Source organism: Chelonoidis abingdonii, chromosome 5 (assembly GCF_003597395.2).
Source record: "Chelonoidis abingdonii isolate Lonesome George chromosome 5, CheloAbing_2.0, whole genome shotgun sequence".
NCBI classification, from domain to species: Eukaryota; Metazoa; Chordata; order Testudines; family Testudinidae; genus Chelonoidis; species Chelonoidis abingdonii.
The window spans coordinates 68,636,517-68,660,005 of NC_133773.1; the positions used below are offsets into that span (position 1 = coordinate 68,636,517).

At 38.6% G+C, this 23,489-nt stretch overlaps 1 protein-coding gene across 1 annotated transcript in view; it reads left to right on the forward strand.

The window, feature by feature from the left end:
* Positions 1–23,146, forward strand: part of TMA16 (translation machinery associated 16 homolog) — a 43,024-nt gene extending 19,878 nt beyond the window's left edge. Inside the window, exons 3-7 of the mRNA XM_032803000.1 lie at positions 241–278; positions 1,630–1,714; positions 6,619–6,767; positions 18,699–18,741; positions 22,905–23,146. Coding sequence (XP_032658891.1) covers positions 241–278; positions 1,630–1,714; positions 6,619–6,767; positions 18,699–18,741; positions 22,905–23,043 — 454 coding nt within the window. The 3' untranslated portion in view covers positions 23,044–23,146. The remainder of the gene's footprint in view (positions 1–240; positions 279–1,629; positions 1,715–6,618; positions 6,768–18,698; positions 18,742–22,904) is intronic.
* The last annotated feature ends 343 nt before the right edge of the window (positions 23,147–23,489 follow it).

Consider the following 23,489-nt stretch of genomic DNA (forward strand, 5'->3'; position numbering starts at 1 on the left):
GGGAGGTTGTGGAATCTCCATCTCTGGAGATATTTAAGAGTAGGTTAGATAAATGTCTATCAGGGATGGTCTAGACAGTATTTGGTCCTGCTATGAGGGCAGGGGACTGGACTCGATGACCCCTCGAGGTCCCTTCCAGTCCTAGAGTCTATGAATCTACAACATATTTTCATCCAGCTTTTCCATTGATTTTTCTCTTGGGGAAATGATTGACTAGTTTGTGTGCTTTCTGTCTTTTAGGTTGAAGAATGAAAAAGCCTTGCGTCTGAGCATTGTAGGTGAGTATCATACTTGGTTGAAGAGGGATAGCTCAGGGGTTTGAGGATTGGCTTGGTAAACCCAGTGTTGTGAGTTCAATCCTTGAGGGGGCCATTTTGGGATCTGGGGCAAAAATCTGTCTGGGGATTGGTCCTGCTTTGAGTAGGGAATTGGACTAGATTACCTCCTGAGGTCTCTTCCAACCCTAATAGTCTATGAAATCCAAAATTAAGTTTGTCCTCTAATTTAGGTCTTACAGACTTTCTGGGAAAAGGAATTCTATCCAATTATTCTCTGTTTGGGGCGAAGACTGTCTTTATAATCTATTAATAAACTGTATAATTGTTGGAATATCAGGGATGTTCTCACTTCAACCTGGCAACTGCAAGTGAAATCAGAGCTAAGAGGTGTATGGTATCTCTTGACTTCACTTCTTTGCAACACACATAGACTTCATCAGTGGCTGACTGTAGCGGTAGGCAACTTGCCATACTACAGAACAAACCTCTATTTCATTAATACCACCAAGCCTTGTCAATCCTTATTATTAGATGTAGCCTACTCCGAAATTTATACTTATATCATCTCATGTAGATGTTTGTGAATTGACAGAGATGTCAGGCAGCAGCTTAGAAGGCTGGTAAATTTCAGACCACAGTTTGATAGTGTTTTAAAGAGTTAGATGGTTTACCTTGTTAATTTACTTTACTCTTAAATTATGCAGATATGTTGATCAGGGAATGAAAAGGCCTCAGGCCAGTTTTTCATACTGCAACTCTAAGTTGCTAATTTTGACAGTTTCTCCATGATATATTTGATTGTCTTGATGTTGATCCAATATGGTGATTCTGCCTCTCTCCCTCCCCTCCCCCGCATCATGTTGTAATATAACATGATCTCAAAGTGATTTTTGGTACTTTTAAACATTTCTCAAGCAGTACTTACAGAATGTTTTCTAATAATTTTAAGATGTTCATCTAGTTCCTCTGCACTTTACTTTCTGAAAAAAAATATACTGTGTGTATTGATTGCTGAAGAATTGGGTTGTGTTAATAAAAAAAAGTAACATTTTCTTCCAGATTTCCAGTACTTTAAAACTATTTTATTTATTTATTTATTTATTTTTATTTATTTATATAGTAAAAGAATCTTCTATCTTCTCTCCCAAATTAAAAATGACAACTGGATGAAACCTATTCTTTGTATTAATTTCATATCTAGACTGAGACCTTGTACTTGTACTATAGTGATGCAATTTTTTATGACTGAATTTTAAACCCCCTGAAAAATGGGATTTATTGCAGGAACATTGACAGGGTTTTTTCTATGCTAGTGCTACTGTAATAATTAACACACATTTTGTTCCTGCAGGAGAAAAATTGCAGTGGTTTCAAAGTCACCTTGATCCCAGCAAAGCAGACTACACAAAGAAAGAAGCCTGTGAACTAATTGAAAAGTAAGAATGGGGTATACAATAATATAAAAGACTCTTTTTTGTTGGAAATAAGATTGACTTAGTGACTGGTAAATTAAGATGAATCGTAAATATACTAAATATTTCCCTTTCATATTTATTATTAGAAATCTCATTGATTTATTAATAGTGAAGATATTATGCCAGCATAAGTAGATCATAACTATTCTGGAACTACTGGATGAGATCAGAGTATAACCAGAGAGACTTTTATATTATATCTCTGCATGTGTAGTGAGGGCAAACTCAAATTAAAATGGATACACCTATATCTTTTCCAGTAACTACATGATCAGCAATCTAAATGTTTATGTCCCTGGTAAATGAAGTGTTAGTCGCATTTCTTGGTGAAAGTGCAATCTACAGGTTCTACTTCACTTAGACCCGCTTCTTAGCTTTGCCACATTCTGTTTTAGGAAGGCCAGCTGAACAGCGCCAGAGCTATTTCAAGAGTGGGGACCTGTATAGGCACTATATCATTACTGTACATAGGACTGCATGTACCAAAGGCTGCCGCTGTTGCCAATTTGTCAGCTACATCTCTTGATAGGTTATGCCTATATCATGATGGTAAATTCCTTTTACCCTCAGTATGGCGTATTTTGTATGCAGTTCAATGAAACCTGCGTTATTGAGGAGCATCTCCAGTGCTGCTCTGGGGTAGATCCACCACTGGTGTATGTTATAGGATCTACTCTCATCTTATGTTTTAAAGTGTTCGCAGTATAAATGATGGCTTGAGACTTTAAAATATCCTCAATGTATCCAGAGTACTTCAGTTTGACTTCTTAGTGAAAGACCACTTATAGCAGGCAACATATAACCTTTTTTTTCTGGGTTGCAGAGCAGTTACGTAAGATAGGTTACACTAAGTAAAAAAAAAATTCACATTCAAAACACTACATTAAAACAGCATTATTATGGTCGTGAAGTCAAGCACTCAAAAATTAGGAAATGCTAGAATTACAATTGTTTGTGCAACCTTAATTTGGCTCCCTTGTGTACAACCATTATGATAGTCCTTAAGTACAGCCCTGGCTGGACCGTGCTAGAGTACTGACAGAGTCTTTGGAGAATTTAGATTCCAAACTCTTAACAGGCCTTTACTGAACATCTGTAAATAGTGATTTTTTTCATAGGTTCATGTCTTAGACAGATTTGGCTGTTTGTTTCACAGGAATGGCAAAAATAGGGCAACCCCACTAAATTTCAAGTTCTTGCTCCAAAGCGTGGCAGCACTAGAGCTTCTCAGAGAAATGACAGTACATATGTTTATCATAGGCAAAATAACACTTTTCTGTAATCTCATTCTCTGAAATGGCTAAACCATTTTAGCTGAAACTTTCAAAAAAGTTCTGCCTGAGGGAGACACCTGGCCTGAGAAATTTCTGCTCAGTGATTAAAGTTTGGCAAAGTTATAAGCAACTGAAAACAGGGTCTTATAATGGGAAGTGTTGGGCAATCAAGGAAGAAGGCTGTACTTCTTCCGACCTGGTTTAGAGGGGACGTGAAGGCAGCTATAAAAAATAAAATATAACAAATGGAAGAAAGTGAAAGTTGGTAGTAATTAGTATAAACCAGAAGTTAGGAATTATAGAAGATTGATAAGGGACACAAGGAGAAATCTGCTATACAGTTTTTAAAATATATTAGGAACAAAAAAGTTCTGACAATGGTATTGGTTCATGACTAGATGGAAATAGTAGAATTATGGAGAATAATGCAGAAAAGGCAGAAATGTTCAATAAATATTTCTTTTCTGTAATTGGGGGGAGGGGAAAGCAGATGATATACTCTGATCAAATGCTGGTGATAATTTCTCTGGAAGATGTTAAACAGAAGCTCCTAAAATCAGACATTTTTAAATCAGAATATCCAAATAACTTGCTTCCAAGAGTTTTAAAAGAGGTGTCTGAGAAGATTGCTGGACCATTAATGTTGCTTTTCAATAAGTCCAAGAGCAATGAGGAAGTTCCAGAAGACTGGAAGACAGCTAATGTTGTGCCAATATTTAGAAAGGGTAAACAACATGACCCGGCTAACTATTGGCCTGTCAGCGTGACGTCGATCCTTGGCAAGACAATGGAGCGGCTGATACAGGACTCAACTAATAAAGAATTAAAGGAGTGTAATGTAATTAATGGAAATCAACATGGTTTATGGAAAATAGATTCTTTGAAACTAACTTGATTTTTTTTTGATGAGTATACGAGTTTGGTTGATGAAAGTAATAGCGTTGACATAACATACTTAGACTCCTTTAAGTCGCTTGATCTGGTACCAAATGCCATTTTAATTAAAAAACGAGAATAATATAAAATGAACATGGTGCCAATTAAATGGATTTAAAACCGGCTAACTGATGGGTTTCAAAATGTAACTGTAAATGGGCAATCATCATCAAACCAGTGTGTTTCTGGTGGGATCCTGCAGGGATCAATTCTTGGCCCTATGCTATTTAATCAGTGACCCGGAAGAAAACATAAAATAACTGATAAAAATTGGGGGTGTGATAAATGATGAAGAGGACAGTCACTGACTCAGAATTATCTCGATTGCATGGTCATCTGGGCACAAGCAAACGTGTTTTAGTATGGCTAAATGTAAACGTATACATCTAGAAACAAAGAATGTAGGCCACACTTAATGAATGGAGACTCTATCCATTACAGACCACAAATCTTTTTCAAAGTCACTGCTTCCCAGGACAATCAGCTGAACATGAGTGTGGAATGATCTGGAAAAAGGGGTAAACAGATGACAAAATTTGAAGATGATACAAAATTACTAAAGATAGTTAAGACCTAGGCAGACTGGGAAGAACTACAAAAGGATCTCTCAAAACTGGGTGACTGGGCAACAAAATGGCGGATGAAATTTAATGTAGATAAATGCAAAGTAATGCACATTGGAAAGCATAAGCCCAGCTATACATATAAAATGATGGGGTCTAAATTAGCTGTTAGCACTCAGGAAAGAGATCATGGAGTCAATGTGTATAGTTCTCTGAAAATATCCACTCAATGTGCAGCAGCATTCAAAAAAGTGAACAGACTGCTGGGAATAATTAAGAAATGGATAGATTAATAGGATAAAAAATACCATGTTGCCTCTATATAAATCCATGGTATGCCCACATCTTGAATACCGTGTGCAGATGTGGTTGTCCCATCTGAAAAAACAAAAAAAAGATATATCGGAATTGGAAAAGATACAGAAAAGGGCAACAAAAATTATTAGGGGTATGGAATGGCTCCTGTATGAGGAGAAACTAATAAGCCTGGGACTTTTCAGCTTGGAAAAGGGATGACTAAGGAGAGATATGATTGAGGTCTATAAAATCATGACTGGTGTAGAAAAAGTCAATAAGGAAGTGGTGTTTACTGCTTCTCATTACACAAGAAATAGGGGTCACCAAATGAAGTTAATAGGCAGCAGGTTTAAAACAAATAACTGTGTGTTGTGTGAAGAAATACTTCCTTTTAACTCGTGGAACTCCTTTCCAAAGGATGTTGTGAAGGCCAGGAGCATAACTGGGTTCAAAAAAGAACTAGATACATTCATGGAGGATAGTTCCATCAGTGGCTATTAGAATCATAGAATCATAGAATCAAAAGGTTGGAAGGGACCTCACGAGGTCATCTAGTCCAACCCCCTGCTAAAGGCAGGACCATTTTCCCTAAATAATCCCAGCCAGGGTGCGGTCTAGCCGGACTTTAAATAGCTCTAAAGATGGAGATTCTATCACCTCCCTAGGTAACCCATTCCAATACTTCACCACTCTCCTAGTCAGAAAGTTTTTTCTAATATCCAGCCTCGACTTCCGCAGCTGCAACTTCAAACCATTGCTCCTTGTTCTGTCCTCCGTCACCACTGAGAACAGCCTAGCTCCCTCCTCCTTGGAGCATCCCTTCAAGTAGTTGAAGGTTGCTATCAAATCCCCCCTTAGTCTTCTCTTCTGCAGGCTAAATAAGCCCAGTTCCTTCAGTCTCTCTTCATTAGCCAGGATGGGCAGGAATGTTGTCCCTAGCCTGTGTTTGCCAGGGGATGGATCACTTGATGATTACCTGTTCTGTTCATTCCCTCTGGGGCACCTGGTACTGGCCACTATCGGAAGACAGGAAACTAGGCTAGATGGATTTTGGTCTGACCCAGTATGGCCATTCTTATGTTTTTATGTCAGCCGGTGGCTAAAAGTGCTAACACAATTCTGGGATGCATAAACGGGATTCACAAGTAGTGGTTATTTTATCACTGTATTTGTCACTGATGTAATTACTGTTGCAATACTGTGTCCAGTTCTGGTGTCTACAGTTCAAGAAAGATGTTGATAAATTGGAGAGGGTTCAGTAAAGAGCCATGAGAAAATTAAGGGATAGCTCAGTGGTTTGAGCATTGGCCTGCTAAACCCAGGGTTGTGAGTTCAGTACTTGAGAGAGCCACTTAAGGATCTGGGGCAAAAATCAGTACTTGGTCCTGCTAGTGAAGGTAGGGGGCTGGACTCAATGACTTTTCAAGCTCCCTTCCAGTTCTAGGACATAGATATATCTTCTATTATTATTTATCCTGTAGTAATTTGGACGTTCTCCCAGTACAGTGCTAGTCTTCCTTTTGCCAGAGATTCTTGGCTACAATAAATGACATGCTATACTCTGCTAAGTCTGAGGGGTAAGAGTCTAAAGGTCACAGCCTAAAGAGAATTTCTCTTTTGGAAGAATAGTGCAAATCTTGAATTTAGTGTGAAAAATTGGATCTGTGGCATATTTAGATGTTGTGCAGATGGCAAAGAAGCAACTGGTAAATATTTCCCTGGCAAATGACCAAACCAGTATAGTTTTATTAAAATGTTATGAGACATCTCCTAGCTTAATCTTGTTGTCTTTCAGATATTTGCATCGATTCAGTGATGAACTGGAACAGATTGAGTTACATAACAGCATTAAAGGCAGACAGGGAAGGCAGCACAATTCCAGGGAGGTGATCATCAAACAGACCATACAGCATGAAAGACAACTCTATGAAGGATATGGGATAGGTATGGCTGCCTTATTATTTCTTTGTTGTACAAACTGCAGTAGCTGTTCCCCCCTGTTCTAGTGAAGACTTTAGGTGATACTTTGGTTTCTTGTTTAGAGAAATAAATCTTCCTTTACTTCTCTTGATTTCCAGGTTCTTTTAAGGTGGATGTAAAAACAAACAGAAAAATCCTAGTTAGAAATTCATTTTACTTCCTTGAATGCAGTGATCACCTTTGAGCAATGACTCTTTTTTATGTTGCTTTAAGACATATGTGTATGTAGATTTTGATTACTAAAGTTGATAGACTTTACAAGAATCCTGATTTCTGTTTTTAAAACATATTAATATAGCCACCTCAAAAGAGCATGCATTGCATCCCTTTTAAAAACATTTCTTCTAAAAAAGGTGGGGTTTTTTTTAGCTTGAACAAAAAAGTTGCCTGGTCTTTAAAAGGATACATAATCATGTGTTTGGAGACATACATATGAGGTTGTTTGTTGGTATAAAGTTTTATTAGCTCTCATTTGAAATGACAGCATTACTTGCTCATGACTTCATTACTCATGACTGGTAACGATCCCAAACTCATGCCATGAAACCTTTGTACCATGAAACATCATAGCATTGTCTCAATAACAGAAACCTAACGTCACTGAGATTCATGTTGCATAGCTTGCAGTGTGTTGTCCACTTAAGAAGGAGGACTTCGGAGCCTATTAAACTTAGAGGGCCCAAGGCTTCCCACTCCATGAATCACAGGGATCTTTAAAGAAAAAAAGAACCCTTGATCCAAGGAGGTAGGAATAGTCCTGTATCAATTGGACCTGCCTCCACCAGAATTTAAACTTTCTCCTTATTTGCGGTGGAGCACGGCTTCTGCAGTAGATGCAGCGGAGCCAAAGGGTATTAATATAGCTGCAGACTTAATTACATTTCTTGGGTTTCTTGGATTTCTTCATTAAAATGTAGAGGCTTATCGAGGAATGGTGCTTCATTTTGACAGGTCTCTTGCTCCACCCTGATCCCACGTAAAACTTTGTGTAGACCCAACAGACAGAAACTCTGATCAGGCTGAGGAGATACATATACAGAAGGACCTCTTCAAATGTGTAGCGAGTGATGAATCTTTGGCCCCATGGATGTTTGGAGTAGGATTGAGAGTGTACATTTATAAAAATGCCCTAACGTTTAACCTTTAACAACCAAAGCCCCTGAAAGAAAACTCTGAAACATTTAGAATACAATAATGCTGTAATTTATAACAAAAGTTATAATAGCCCATTAGACAGCTCAGAACAATATTCTTAACTTCTAATTTGACATTTCAGCATTTTCACTGGCTGCTATCACAAATACATATAAAGTCAGACTGCCAGACATGATTGTTGGTCTTTATTTTTAAATTGCCCCAGGGAGAAAATAGCAGTTGCCCCTTTATCATCACAATGTCTCATCATGCCTTAAAAATAGCTGAGAAGAGAGCCGTGTGTGTCTTGAGAACCGCAGCATGAGTATTACCAATGAAAGGTATCAGTCTGGGATGCTGCATGGGATTAACATTAAAGAATGGAAATTTTTGAGCCTAAGTGAACTGATAGCATCCCTTTAAAAATATATATTCTCTTTAAAGGTGGTATGCAAATGCCAGGTATGCTTGAGAGAGAGCCTGAAATGAATGAAAATCATATACGTGGAACTAGGCTGATGAGCAAGAGCAGGGGATCAAGTGTGACAAGGCTAATTGAGATGGGGAAAGGAATTGTGGAGACTGAGATCCAGGCTGTGTTGAGGAGGATGTGGTAGAAAGTAATATCAAATTTAATGACCTGTCACATTACTTTTTAAAAATAAACCCTTTTTGGAGCCAAATAACCAGTTTAACTTTAATGTCTGGAAGGAGTAGTGTTCAAAGTCAGTGATACTTTCATAGTGATATGAAGTTCATTAACAAAATGGAAAAATCAACATTTGTTTTCTGCTTGGAAGGTAAAATCTTGGCCAATTAGCTTCTTTGAAATAAGTGTTTCCAATGTTCATGGGGCGGGGGGATAGTGGGGAGTAATGAAAGGTTTTCAAAATATTCACCAGCTATACTTAATCCTCCAGAGCTTCTCATATCCTGTTCTTCATGAGATAGCAAGCAATTCAGGGGTTCATGGTGTTAAGCTATGTGACTTAGTGCTTCAATGGGAATCCAGTGTTCTTTCTTCTCACTTCCTCTTTTGCATTTCTTCTCAGGCAGAAATAGGGAAGCAATCTATATGACTTTTTAAAAATCTATTCTTGTTTTCAAATTGTTGTTCACCAATACAAAGTCCTCCTTCCAATTTCTGTGGTTTTAAAAATTGTGTCCTTATTTTTAAAGATGTTTTTTCTCTCCTGATGCTGTATGAAAAAAAGTCAATGAAATAGGCTAGCAAACAACTCTATCAAATGCACAAGGTAAACAAACTGGAAAAAATAAAAAACAAGATGTTTTCATTTATAAAAGTCTCTCTGAATTTTTTCTTACTATTGCTGTAAGTTTAAAAATCGCAAAAATGTGACATTTTTAATTTGCTGGTGTCCCTTTACATGTTAAATGCAGCCTCAAATTATTCATCATTTGTTACCGCAGCTGTTGAAGGTTCAGTCTGTCTAGAACTCAGTCTTCATTCGGAGAAAATTGTTGCTGCTAAATAGTATAATTGGATATGGGAGGAAAAAAATGGGAAGTCAGCTGGAGACTGTGCTTTAATGGCTCTATCTCATCATTGTCACTAGAGGCTTCTCTAGTAAAAGGGAATATCTTCAAACTGACTTTATATTTGAGTGTCTCTCTCTGTTATTGATGTCAGAATTTTCCCTTCTGTGTTGTGTGTTTTGCCTTGAAGCAGCCTTAGAATATAAAAGTGGAGTTCTAAAAGTCATCCAAGGTTTGATATTTTTGTATAAACAATCATGTTCAAGTGAATAGATACTCAAGATTATACATTTCTTCACTAGTTGATCATTAACAGGCTGAATATCATGCAGAAGTTCTTAAACAGCTACACCGGCAGCTGAGTATTCAGAGAAATTAGTAAATGCTGTACAGATTCTTCTAGGAACAGTAACAATAAAGGAAGCTTCAGTCTTATAATCAGTGAGGTTGTTAAGGAAGTTGTTTTTTTAGTCAGGGCCGGTGTAACCATTTAGGCGACCTAGGCGGTTGCCTAGGGCGCTAAAATTTGGGGGGGGCGCCATTTTCTTTGGCAGCGACTGCAGCGGCCAGATCTTTGGCTGCCCTGGTCGCCGCTGGCATTTAGGCGGATGGAGCTGGGGCAGGGGAGTGCAGAGAGGGCTGCCTGCAGTAAGTAAGGCGGGGGGCAGCATGCAGGGGAACTCCCCGCCCCAGTTCACCCCTGCCCCGCCTCCTCCCTGAGCACGCTGTGGCTGCTTCACTTCTCCCGCCTCCCAGGCTTGCGGCGCCTAAGCTGTTGTATTTTTACCTTCCCTAGATGTTTTCAGTTTTTTATTCCTGCGGTAGTTCCTTTTTTTAGATATCACAGTGTACTTTGTCTTCCAATATATTAATTCTCTGGGCAGGAACTGTATTAACAGTCCTGTACAGGACTGAGTATCTTGTTGGTGCTTAGATGGAAATAATATAAATTATAATCTGTGATTCTAATGGGATCAAAAATTCTGTTTAAGAAGATGCTAGGTTGAACGTAACCCCAAATATTTTCTCTGTATTTATAACAGAAGCTTAATATCAGGATTTTCAAAATAAGGTGCCTAAAATTATTTTCTTAGATCAATATTTAAACATCAAAATAACTGATTTTTCAAAAATGCTAAGCAACCATTGAATTCAGTTGGAGCTACTGGATACTCAGCAATTTTTTTTTTTTTTAAATAGACCATTTATTAAGTTGCCTAAATATGGATTTAGGAGACAAACTTAAGGCATCCACTTTCAAAAATCTTGGTGTTAATATCCATTAGTAAGACAGAATATTAGACATCTTGGTTAATATTACCATCAAGAGTACATATAGTGTTCTGTGTTTTTGCTAACACACCCTATATTTCAACATCTGAGAGCTAAAGACATGGCATTTCTGATGGAGGGCTCTTGACTATACACACCATGCTTCCCTGGTGCACTACTCTGAAGACCTCAAGGTACACCATAAGGCCTGTTGTCATAGTTTCAGTTGTAACTCTCTTAAGGTTTCAAGCTTAGCCATCACCTCTTTTGGACGGAGACCCATGTTTCTCCCTCCAGACTGGAGAGAGAGACTGTGGAAGGATCAGGCCTGACTGGGATCCAGCACCTCTATGTTTCTGTTTCTTCAGGAGCTACAACAGTGTACACAAGTTACCAGTCAGCCTTCACAAAGCAAAGTATATTTATTCTTAGGGCAAAATATAGTGAAAACATTTCAAACACAATAAAAGGTACTACCTGCATGCTAAAAGCTTAATAGAGGTCTCCCCCCCAACTCCATATAGGGCTCTGGAAGGGGCCAGCCTTTCAAATCCCTCAACCTGGTTTGTTCCCTTGGTTAAAAGTTCATATCAGGTTTCAGATTAAGAACAACCGTGGGACAGTTCAAGTGTTTCTTTATGAAGCTGGGGCCTCCTTTAATAGGTGACACTGATCAGTGGCCCTCTCCTCAAGAGGCAAAGCTTCAGAAACTGAGTTTTTGCATAATTTGTGTTGAAGAACTTGCATTAACCACCCTTCAGGGATTCCCCGGGAAAACATCTCAGTAAGCCATGAACCCGAAAATATGTTTAAAATTTACCGTCACAAAAATCCATGTCTGTCTGGCACACTTCCTCATGCTTCCTAGGTCTCACATCTGTCATGACTGTCTCAAGTGTATATCCTTTTTGTGAGGAAATATGGTATTACTATAGTGTTGGTAGCATGCCTAGGCACTGTGCTGATGGGCTTATTAAAGATGCATAGCTATAAATGAATAAAACTTTGCTTTTTGAACAATAAATCCTAGTGCTTTCACTTCCAGTAGATGATCTGTAGATGTTCATTTTTTAAACCGGGGAAACCTTAACTCACTTTCTAGGTGTACCGGTGCCCATAAATCTTTTGATTATATTGCAGTATTAGAATAAGGTTTATCTAGATCTAAATGATTTTTGCTTCCTATATTCTACAAAAGTAACATGTCTGTTGTTGCTGTGGTAGATACCAACAACATTTAATAGCATTTTAATTGGGAGTATGGACTGATAGAGATTTTATTTTTTAAATCTCTTTGACCAAATCTCCTCTCTCCAATTCAAGATGAATCATACTTTTATCACAATCTTTCAGGAAATTATTTTATTTAACACAAATAAACATGGAATTAGCTTGTGTTTATATATTGCACAGGAAAAAAAAAATGAATTGAAGCTGTTAAAGACTTTTTTAAATCTCTTTGACCAAATCTCCTCTCTCCAATTCAAGATGAATCATACTTTTATCACAATCTTTCAGGAAATTATTTTATTTAACACAAATAAACATGGAATTAGCTTGTGTTTATATATTGCACAGGAAAAAAAAAATGAATTGAAGCTGTTAAAGACTAATCCCGTTTCCTAGAAGACAAACAAGATAAATGCACACAAGCGGGGATGAAAAAGAATAGAGAAGCTAGAAAATGGTTCCTGTCTCTGTGTTGTCTCCACTAGTATCTTCACTGCTAGAGAAACAGCAGCATGGCACATGGTCTTATTAGCCACTCTGAGACCTGGTAAACTTGTACCAGCTTCAGGCAGTTTTAAGGATTGGTTTAATCATTCTCTCTGGTCACAGGCTGACAGCAGTGGTGCAAAATATATAGTCTTGGCTGACTAAGCCTGACCTTTATTAAACAGAAGGAAAAAGGAGCAGGATAGAAAAGAAAAGGAATAAGGTAGGGCAGGAAAAGGATACACAGGGTGTGTGTGACAAAGTCTCACATCCTAGATGGTGTTTGGGATTTAGCTGGAGACAGTGAAGGTGTTGATGTCATCTGGGTCCCTCTCTTGGCCCTGACTGGTCAGGACATCTCTCAGGACTAGACTGACGAAAGCCCAACAATGCCACGGTGGCTCCTGAGGTCCCAGAAGATGGTAGGGGTGGCAGCCATGATGGTGAAACTCCCCCCTTCCCCATCTCTAATCTTTGTTAGGGAGTGATGAGCAGAATAGCCAATCCTCTAATTATTGGGCCTAATTTCTGACACACCAATTTTGGTCTATTGATTTTGGGACTCGCACTTTTTTTTTTTTAGTGGGCATGATCTTAATTACAGTCCTTGAGTGATATCAGCAAGAGTTTTTGTTTGCACTAGTTTAATCTTTTTTTCTCCCTTTTGCACCTTTTCCCATCAATATTTTTTATTATAGGTTATGACACTATATAAACTTTCTCTCACTTTTTACAGTTGAGTTCACAATTAGGATAAATCTGCAGGGTCAATTATTACAACAGTTGCTGCACAACATGGGAGTAAAGCACTTGAGTTAGCCAGGAAAATAAAGGACAAGGCAAAATTTATTTTCAACTGATGTTGTACAAGCCAGAAAAGCTTGGATTATATACTCTCCTGTGACAAGTTGGAAGCTTTCTCATGTCAGTGCAGTCTACTTCTAAAGAAGCTAAACTCATTTAAAAAACAAAACCAAAAACCCCCTCTAAAACCAATTTAGCACTTACATGAAGAAAATATTCTAAATATGAACCAAATATAAACTGATGCAGAGATGTCACCTTAAGTCTTCAGAGAGTTGTGCCTCTGCTGCTCAGAGTTCTGCCAAGTAGCTACAGAGTGAAAACTAACCAGAATCTTGAGTCTTCCCTGGTGCTATTCAGAAGCCTGTGAGCAGCAGAATAACTGACAAGAGTTGGAAAAGTTTCACTTTGCTACTGTCCAGTTAAGCTAGGAGCAGCAGCAGAGGCAATCATTCGTTCTACAAACATTCTTATACTGTGCTCATCTGAGCACCTTCCAGTAATACATTACATGAAGTGGCTACTCATCTGTCATGTAGTGTTTGTTCTCTCATCTGGAGACGGTGCAGTGCCTTTGTTTTAGTAAGGTTTTTTTATTTTTATTATTATTTTTTTTAAATATATGTGTTTCTATGGATTATGTTAGAGATGGCAGGGTGGAAGAAATGTACCTTGAACTCGGAGCAGAGAGTGGTCTGACCAGTTTGCCTGGTAGCAATATGTAAATGTGAAAAGGACTGGGAAGAAAATTGAACCTTGTGGGACTCCACAAGTGAGGGGTCTAGTGATGAGAAGTTGCTTCTCTACTGCTGCCTCTTGGTTGTGTCCCTCCAGGAAAGACTCAGGCCATTTTAGTGCATTACCCTGGACCTCTGCTCCCTCTCCCTGGTGAAACAGCACTATCTCATGGTCAGCAGTGTTGAAGGCTGTAGAGAGCTCTAGCAGGATCAGAATGGATCTGTCCTTTATCCATTGGCAGGAAGCAATCATCCCTCAGTGCCACTAAAGTGGTTTCGGTTCCATGTTCTGTCCTGAATCCAGATTATAATGGGTCTAGAATTTTAGCTTCAATTAGATGAGCTTGTAGTTGGCCTTTGGCTAGCTTCTCTTTGAGTTTGTTCAGGAATAGGAAGTTTGACATTGGGCAGTAGTTGGATAGAACTGATTTGTCCAGGGTGAGTTTCTTCAGTGTTGGTCAAACTATTGGTATATTTGAAGAAGGAAAGGAAGAGTCCTCCTCTGAATGAGGCATTGTTTTTTCGGTCGAGAGTAGCACCAGTTGTTCATGCCTCTTTCACAAGCCAAGAAGGGTATGTGTCAGATTTTCAAGGGTTGGGTTAGTATTCCTTTAGGGACTCCTCTCTCATTGAAGCTATTCACCAAAATACAGGACCCAAAATCAAGGGTTTGGGGATTGTATAGAGTAGTGTAGATATCCCTGTTGCAGTAATCAAAATAGGTAGAACAGCTGAGATAATGCCCAGTACTTCTCAAGGCCTATCTGATGTATGGTTGCACTTCAGTATATGACCTTATAATTCAATGTAAGGAAAATATTTTTTAAAAGCGCATCAGCAGTTTAACTACAACAACTAAGATGAATGATTAGTAACATGCTATATTTTATCATGAAGAAATGTGATACATAATCCAATATTGATAGAATTATCTAGCTTATTACCTTGAGAGTGAAGAAAATTGATGGACAAAGAATAGCTTCTAACTTTCACTATGTGTTCAGGGTCAATCAAAGACAGCATAGGAGCCATCTGAAATGTGACATTTATATGACATGAGGCAGTAATTTAGATTTAATGCTACAGAGGTACCATCATTTCTTGTTGAGATACTTTGCTGCTCCTTAAATCTATATAGTTGTTTCTAGATAGCAATAAGGCATTTCAAGCTGTGCTAAAACTTCAAAGCTTTTGAGCATTAGAATCTCTCTGAAGTGTTCACTATTACTGATGGCATGAGAAATAGGTCACCTGTAAAATTTTAGAAATGGCCAAGAAACAGGCAATGGCTATGTGTCATGTAAAACAGCATAAAGGTTCTTGGCCAAATTGTGCATTGATTTGCACCCTGTACAACCACCTTGATGCCAGTAGGAATGCATAGGGATATAAGTAAGTTCAGGCCATGTAATTTCAACTGGAAATTAGAAAAATCATCTTTCCTGTACATCTATATACAAAAAGCTTGTATTCTATATTCTGCATACTGTTAAATTAGTAAAGGTTGGATAATCAGCGTATTACTTGATCCCACTTATTTCCTATTTAGTTAGGTTCAGGCAGGTCACTAATCAATATAAAAGGCTCTCATTAAAAGCTACTGCTATTTATTATGATTAAGCAAGAGATAAAATCACTTAAGGAGAAAGAAGACAAATCTCAATATACCATGTAAACAAAACATTGTAATTACAAATTATACAACTGTATTTCTTTAAAATAGAAATTTCAGTAATTGCAAAATGACAGCTTCTTAGTACCAAGAGTTCTGTTTATAATGATATATAGTTAACAGTTTAAACTTCAACTACTATGTAAACAGATACATTGAAAGTGAAGTGGAGGTGCCCTGTCACTCAAGCAGGCATTACCTCAAGTTTTCCAGGCAATTCAGATGGTGATAGGGGCCAAGACAGTTGAATGGCTTGCGTGGGGGAAATTGTGTGTTCCACAACCAAAGAGAGATTGTCATTTGGATATCCAGGGGTTTAAACAGCAAGATCTGATTATACCCCTCCATGAAGATAGAATCTTATACATACTCATTTTTTCTTAATTAATTTTAAAGATCAATAAAAAATTATTTGAACTGGAAACCTGGTTTGATTCCCAGTTCAGGCAATGATCTGTTTGACCTTGCACGAGTATCTAGCCCACTGCGTAGGAAAGATACGAAGTATGGCAGGAGACCACCCTGATTTAACCAGGAAATCTTCAATAAGTCTTACGAAAAGTGGAAACTTTGTAATTTGACCTAGGATGAATATAAACAAATAACACAAGGATATAGAGACAAAATTAAAAAAGCCAAGGCACAGAACAAGATTAGCTAGAGACATAAAGGGTAACAAGAAAATATACTACAAATGCATAAGCAAGAGGAAGACCAAAGACAAGGTAGGCCTGTTACTCATTTGGGGGTGAGGGGGAACAACAGGAAATGGCAGAAGTGCTAAATCACTTTTTGTTTCAGTTTTCACCAAAAAGGTTGGTAACAACTGGACATCCAACTTACTTAATGCCAGTAAAAATGAGGTAGGATCAGAGGCTAAAATAGGGAAAAAACAAGTTAAAAAATTACTTAGACAAGTTAGATGTCTTCAAGTCATCAGGGTCTGATGAAATACATCACAGAATACTCAAGTAACTGACTGAGGAGATCTCTGAGCCATTAGTGATTATCTTCAAAAATTCATGGAAAATGGGAGAGGTTCCAGAGGACTGAAAAAGGGCACTATGTTTGCCTATCTGTTGCAAGGGGAATAAGGACAACCTGGGGAATTACAAATCGGTCAGCTTAACTTCAGTACTAAGAAGGATAATGAAGCAAATAATTAAGCAATCAATTTGCTGATTCCTAGAAGATAATAAGGAGCTAAGTAACCGGCAACATGGATTTGAAGAATAAATCATGTCAAACCTAATAGCTTTCTTTGACAGAGAACCAAGCCATGTGGATGGTGGGAAGTGGTAGATGTGGTATATCTTGACTTTAGTAAAGTTTTTGATACTGTCACGCATGACCTTTTCATAAACAAACTAAGGAAATACAATTTAGATGGAGCTACTACAAGGTGGATGCATAACTGTATGGAAAACCATTCCCAGAAAGTAGTTATTAGTTTTTTTAGAGTCAAGTTGGAATGGCATATCAAGTGGGGTCCTGGAGGGATCAGTTTTAGGTCCGGTTCCATTCAGTATCTTCATCAGTGATTTACATAATGGCATAGAGTGTACACTTAAAGTTTGTGGACGATACCTAGCTGAGAGGGGTAGGATTAAAAGTCAGAATGATCTGGACAAACTGGAGTAATGGTCTGAAGTAAATAGGATGAAATGCAATAAGGACAAATGCAGAATACTCCAATTAGGAAGGAACAGTCAGTTTGTACACATACAAAATGGGAAATGACTCTCTAGGAAGGAGTACTGCGGAAAGGGATCTGGGGGTCATACTGGATCCCAAGCTAAATATGAGTGAAGAGTGTAACACTGTTGCAAGAAAAGCAAACATCATTCTGGGTTGTATTAGCAGGACTATTGTAAACAAAACATGAGAAGTAATTCTTCTGCTTTACTCTGCGCTGATTAGGCCTCAGCTGGAGTATTGTGTCCAGTTCTGGGCACCACATGTTAGGAAAGATGTGGACAAATTGGAGAAAGTCCAGAGAAGAGCAACAAAAATGATTAAAGGTCTAGAAAGCAATAAGGGAAGATTGAAAAAAAGTGGGTTTGTTTAGTCTGAAGAAGAGAAGACTGGGAGGGGGCATGATAATAGTTTTCAAGTACATAAAAGGTACAAGGAGGAAGGAGAAAAACTGTTCTCCTTATCCTATCAAAGGTTAAGAAGCAGTGGGTTTAAATTGCAGCAAGGGTGGTGTAGGTTGGACATTAGGAAAAACTTGGTAACTGTCAGGGTAGTTAATCACTGGAATAAATTGCCTAGGGAAATTGTGGAATCGTCGTCGTGGATTTTTAAGAGCAGGGATGGTCTAGTTAGTCCTGCCACAAGTGCAGGGGCTGACTAGATGACCTCTCGAGGTCCTTCCCAGTTCTACACTTCTGTGACTCAAAGTCACTTCAAGTAAAATTTCAAAAGTGTCCAAGTCCTATATTCAAAACAAATTTAGCAATTTAGGAGCCAAAGTGCCTAAATCAGTTTTGAAATGGGCTCTTCTCCCATAGTTTAACTGGTTTGTCTATTTAAACTGTAAGTTCTCGGGAGTGTGTGTGTGTGTATGTATAGCACAATAGGGACTCTAGGGTACAATTGTAATACAAATAACTTAATTATGCTGCCAATCTCACTGTAGGCATTTGCAGCTTCCTTTTCAGGGCCAAAATCTTTTGCCGGTTTTGAGACAAACATTTAGATGAAATGCAGCTTCCTTTCAGTGACTAGAGGCAACTAAAAAGTTGATAAAGTACCTTGGGAGAGTCTCCCCCCGGCCCTGCTAAAATAGGCTCAGAAACAGCACCTTGTTAGAAGTCCCAGCATCCTCCCCCTTCCTGGCAGTTGTGGGAGAAAAGATAGACTTCCTGCTAGATTATTACCCTTGGACCTTGCTATTCTCTGTATGATCTGTATCCACCTCTGACCTTGTGGGTTCAGTCCTTCAGCTAGCATATGCCTGATACATTTTTGAAGTCCTACTTTAATGTTGGCTCTGAAATGAGAATTGCTATGGATAATTTATGCTGGTAATCTAACTGTATTTAATTTTGTTCCCTTTAGACATTCCTGACATTGTGAATGGCAAACATCTTAAAATTTTCAGGTGAGTTTCTTTTTGTTGTATTTCATTATTTGTGGTCTGAATGTACCCAACTGGACATCTCTTGAAATGACATGGCATGTCCCACCAACTTTTTTTTTTTTTTAATAAAAAACCCAACCAACCAACCAACCCAGGATTCTGTGAAAAGCAGTTGGTAGAGGACAGTGTTCTCTTGTTTGAAGGGAAACTGATGACATATTATTAGTCTACTCCATATTTTGCTGTTCTATTTTTTTTCTTAGCTACTGCAGCCTAAAAATTGTAATTTACTAGCTAGTAACAATCAATTATTGAAATATTATAAGGTTTAAAGTGCTGAGACTCTTAGAATTGAGTTCATATAACTTCAATGGCTTCTTTTTTTTGGATATTTTCAAACACACTTTTAAGGTGGGAAATTCTCTGTCTATATTTTAGTAATTCTTGTGGAAAAAACTGTGGACAATGCTCTGAGAGATTCAGGGGATCAGAGTTACGGTGCTGGGCTTGATTCTTTTCTTCATGCATCAGCAAAGGCTCAGAAGGGCGCACTATAGAGTTAGCATGTTCCTTTCCTGGAGAAGAAAACATACTTTGAATGTCATTTTGGGAGACTCTTCTGGCCCCAGAGAGACTAACGTCCAGTTCTTAACCGGGAGGACAGGCCATTATATAGGCTTAAGGCACAACGTTTAATGGTAAATGGGAAGATATCCGAGCAGCACCCCTTCCTGCCAGATACACTCTCCTCCCTTCCCCCCCAAAAGTCTAAATTGTTATCTGCATCTCATTTACCTTATCATGCATAATTTGAGTATTGCATTGTTTAGATATACCCTTAAGTAACCAATATGAGTTAGGGCACAGTTTTATTTTCCGATGGGTGCATCATGCAAACATTAGTCTGACGAAGTGGGTGATCACCCACGAAAGCTTATGCTCCAATATGTCTGTAAGTCTATGAAGTGCCACAGGACTTTGTCGCTTTTTACAGATCCAGACCAATACGGCTACCCCTCTGATACTGCATACAAACCAGATATAGTAGTATTGCATGTGTGCACCAAATGCAGTTGTTGATTCTTTCCTTTAAGATTTCAATGTGATTTCCAAGATTTGTGTGGCCACGGAATGCACAGCCATAAAATATCATTCCTTCCAGCAACTTAGAAGACATTATAAAATGATTAACCATTTATATGGATGAGAACTGGCTCAGACAGTTACATTAAAGGAGATACAACTTTTTTTGTTGTTGTTGAGGGATTTAACATGTCAAAGCATGAGCCAGCCACTAAGTCATGGAGACTGGAAAGAAACTTTCTGTATGGACAGGCGTCATGGTTACAGGTAAAACTGTGGTTTTTGTCCCTCTTGAGAGCACCCCTTAGATGACAGGCGTGGCTTCCGCATCATACTCTGGGTGGAAGCATACAATTCAACCATTCTGGGACTGGATCTCTGTGCTGCAGCCCCCTACCCTGTTTCCTAACTGTGTTAATGTGACAGGCTCTACTGGGTTTGGCACCTGTAAAAGTTTCCGTTCTGGAGCTTGTGACAGTGTAAGTGTGCTGTGAGAGAAACAGCATCTTCAAAACAAAACATTATTTTATCCTTTCATCCAGAGCTTGCAGAGCAAAACATTAGGTATTAGGACTCTGTTTCTCTATTTTTCTATAACTACACCTTAATCTTTCTTTGCAAGTATTTGTAAGTTCCATTCAGTCTAGTTAACTCCTGTCTGTGGGGAGAACCAGACTGTCCTGCTCGTAGCATGTTCTCTTTCAGTGTGTCTCTTAGCTCTCACTGCCACTCCCTGGGCAGCTTCCCCTTCTCCCAATGCCATCATTTCAAAGATGTTTTGGATCCCCTTTCATACGAGGCCTAGTCTGGGGCAGAGTAAACTCTTCTTAGCCTAGATGGAGCCAATAAACAATTTCCCTGTTATTTCCTTGAGGATTCTTATCTGTGTCATTGTTTTGCCTTCCTGCCTGATTCCTTTAACAATCCTATTGATTTAACTCTGTGCATTGAGGCAGGAGAATATTACGGACAGCCTGAAGGGCATATGATATTTATAAAAAATACCACACAAATCCCTCTTTCTCCACAACAGGCTATTCTATAATCAGAGTTTCTTGGAACTTCTTTTGATACTGAATACAGGATGGTGGACTAGATGGACCAGTGGTCCAATCTGATATGGTAATTCCTGTGTCCATTTGTAAAAGGATGGATTTTCAGAGCTGCTGAGCACCTTCAAGTCCTTTTTACTCAGAGAAAGTCACAGGTGCTCAGCATTTTAAATGTTTTGTTTAAAAATTCAGCATAGTAAACTAGCATTTTCCCACGGCAATACAAAACCGCAATAATAATCCAGTCAGACTTAAGGCAAACTATACAGTCAAGAGCTACATTTATTTAGGAATAACAAATAAGGAATCTTAACAATTGGGCACTGCAGTGAATTAATTACCACAGCTCAATCTTTTCTGTCCATTAGGCAGAAGGCTTTGGAGGATTTCATCTGTGTGGTAAGAGTTAGATTTAAAGGCACTAAACCTCCAACTGCCATGAGATCAGGAATGCAGAGGGTGACTTACTGTACCATGAAAATTCTGACAGAAGGTTTCTGTTTTATGACCTTGTTAGAATCACAGCAGATTTGTCCATGTAAAAAAAAATGGAAAAAAAATATGGCTATTGCCCTTGAGAAAAATCATCCACCAACTGCCTTTAGTATACTCAAACAGCTATAATTTTGAACATGGGCCTGACGTGATTATTAAATGAGTCCTTCCTCCTTTATGCAGCCTCAAGCCTTTTGAAAGTAATAGATTCAGTTCGTGAATTTAAATTACACATGCATTGTATCTCCTTGGAATCACTCATACAACATTTTAACATTTCTCATAGGTCATAATGAATTACTGTTTTCCAGTAGGTGGAATATTAGCTCTGCACACTGAGCACCCAAATGGGGAAGTTGATCCAGCTACACTCATTATGTTGCACAAAAGGAGTTAAGTCTGTCAAATCTAAAACGAACTGGTTCATAGTCAGAAAGGTACAGAATAGAAATTGACAGTGGGAGTAGAATGAGTAATATATGTAACTTACATTTGGTCAGGGTCTCTTATCCCACAGAATCCTAAAGCACTTTACAAACTAGATAGATACGTGAATCACTTAATTCATCACTGAAAGGAACCAGATGTGTGTTGAAAAGTCATAATGGTTTTAATTGTGCTTGGCAGCAGTATACAAGTTCAGGACAGGAAATGAAGAACATTGTATCCAATTGAAACTGCAGGGGGGATTTAAATTGATAGTGTAAGTTAGTAAGGCAGACTTGCTTGACTTAACATTTTCACAGGGGAGCTGGATTAACAAACACTGCTGTTCTTTAAAAAAGTTTCTTGATTTATGCCTCATCAAAAAGACAGCATCAGCGTCCCCCCGTATTCCATGCTGGGACACTGGGCGAGTACTGTCAGGGAAGAATGTTACTGCTATAAATGGCCAACATCACTTCCCACAGAACTCTTAGTGATAACTTATCAAAATACACACCAGACCTTTCTTGGCTGAGATCTTACCATGTTGCAGCCCAACGCTGTATAGATGTGTAAACACACTGCAATTAGTGTGGTATACAGCAGCATGCATTTTAGCAAACTTTAATCTTCCCTTATGCAGTCAGTACTAGCTCTGTTAACCCTTTTAAGTACTGACTTCTCCTGAGCATCCTCATCTACTTATATTTAATCCAGCACCCACTCCTGCTAATCATATGCACCTTCTCCCAGCCTGTTGCTTTCTTATCTCATAGTTGGATAGTTGCTGGCTTGGGATTCTTTTTTAGATTCCCCTGCTGATATGCTATCCCAGCTGACAAGTGCCCCCCTTACATATTTCAGCATGAGTGTAAAACAAGTGGGAGGAAGATGTATCATTTGGGGTATGCACCTGCCTGTGCACACATGAACCAGTAAAGGTTGGCAGAGGACAGAGCACGTTGGGACTGATGTCAGGCTAAGGCTAATGCAGCAAATAATTTCTGGTTCCAGATTTACGCCTCTCCCTGACCTGCTTGAAAACCCTTTTCAGTAACCAACAGTAGTTAATTTTTCTGGGTTCTGAATTTTAAACATTAATTATTTTCTATCTTTTTTTTCTTTAAGAGAATGGGATGGTGATCTGAAGAAACTGCCAAACATTAAAATGAGAAAAGTCTCTACTGAAGATGCTGTTTGTAGTAGGACAGAGGTGGCAAATGGGGAAGCTGAAGAGGAAATAGATGCAGCAAAAGGCACACACTAATGAGCACCAGCCGATACAAAAGATGAAACGGCTGAAAGGGACTGCCAGGAACCTATTTGAATGATCACTGGAAGCAAGAATAAAGCGGGTATTTTCAATTATATTTGAGACGACTTGGCTGGTTGAATATTTGATTAGTTGGTGGTTGTTCATTTTGCCCTTTAGTTATGGAGTGAAATTTCAGCAAGCAGCATGTTAGGTTCAGTGTGGTGCTTACCTGTGGCCTCTAAGTTAAGCTAAAATGGTACTAAATATATGACTTAAATCTATCCCCATAGGCACCATCTCCAGATTTTCTTTACTGAGCCAGCAACCAGGCCCTCAGCAAATTGTGCATTTGCAGATGGTGGCTGATGCTCAGGTAATGGCTAAGAGAAGCAGGCTTTCATATAGCCTCATGTTAACACACTTGAAAAGAACATCAAAAATTGAAGGAAGGCTTTTGG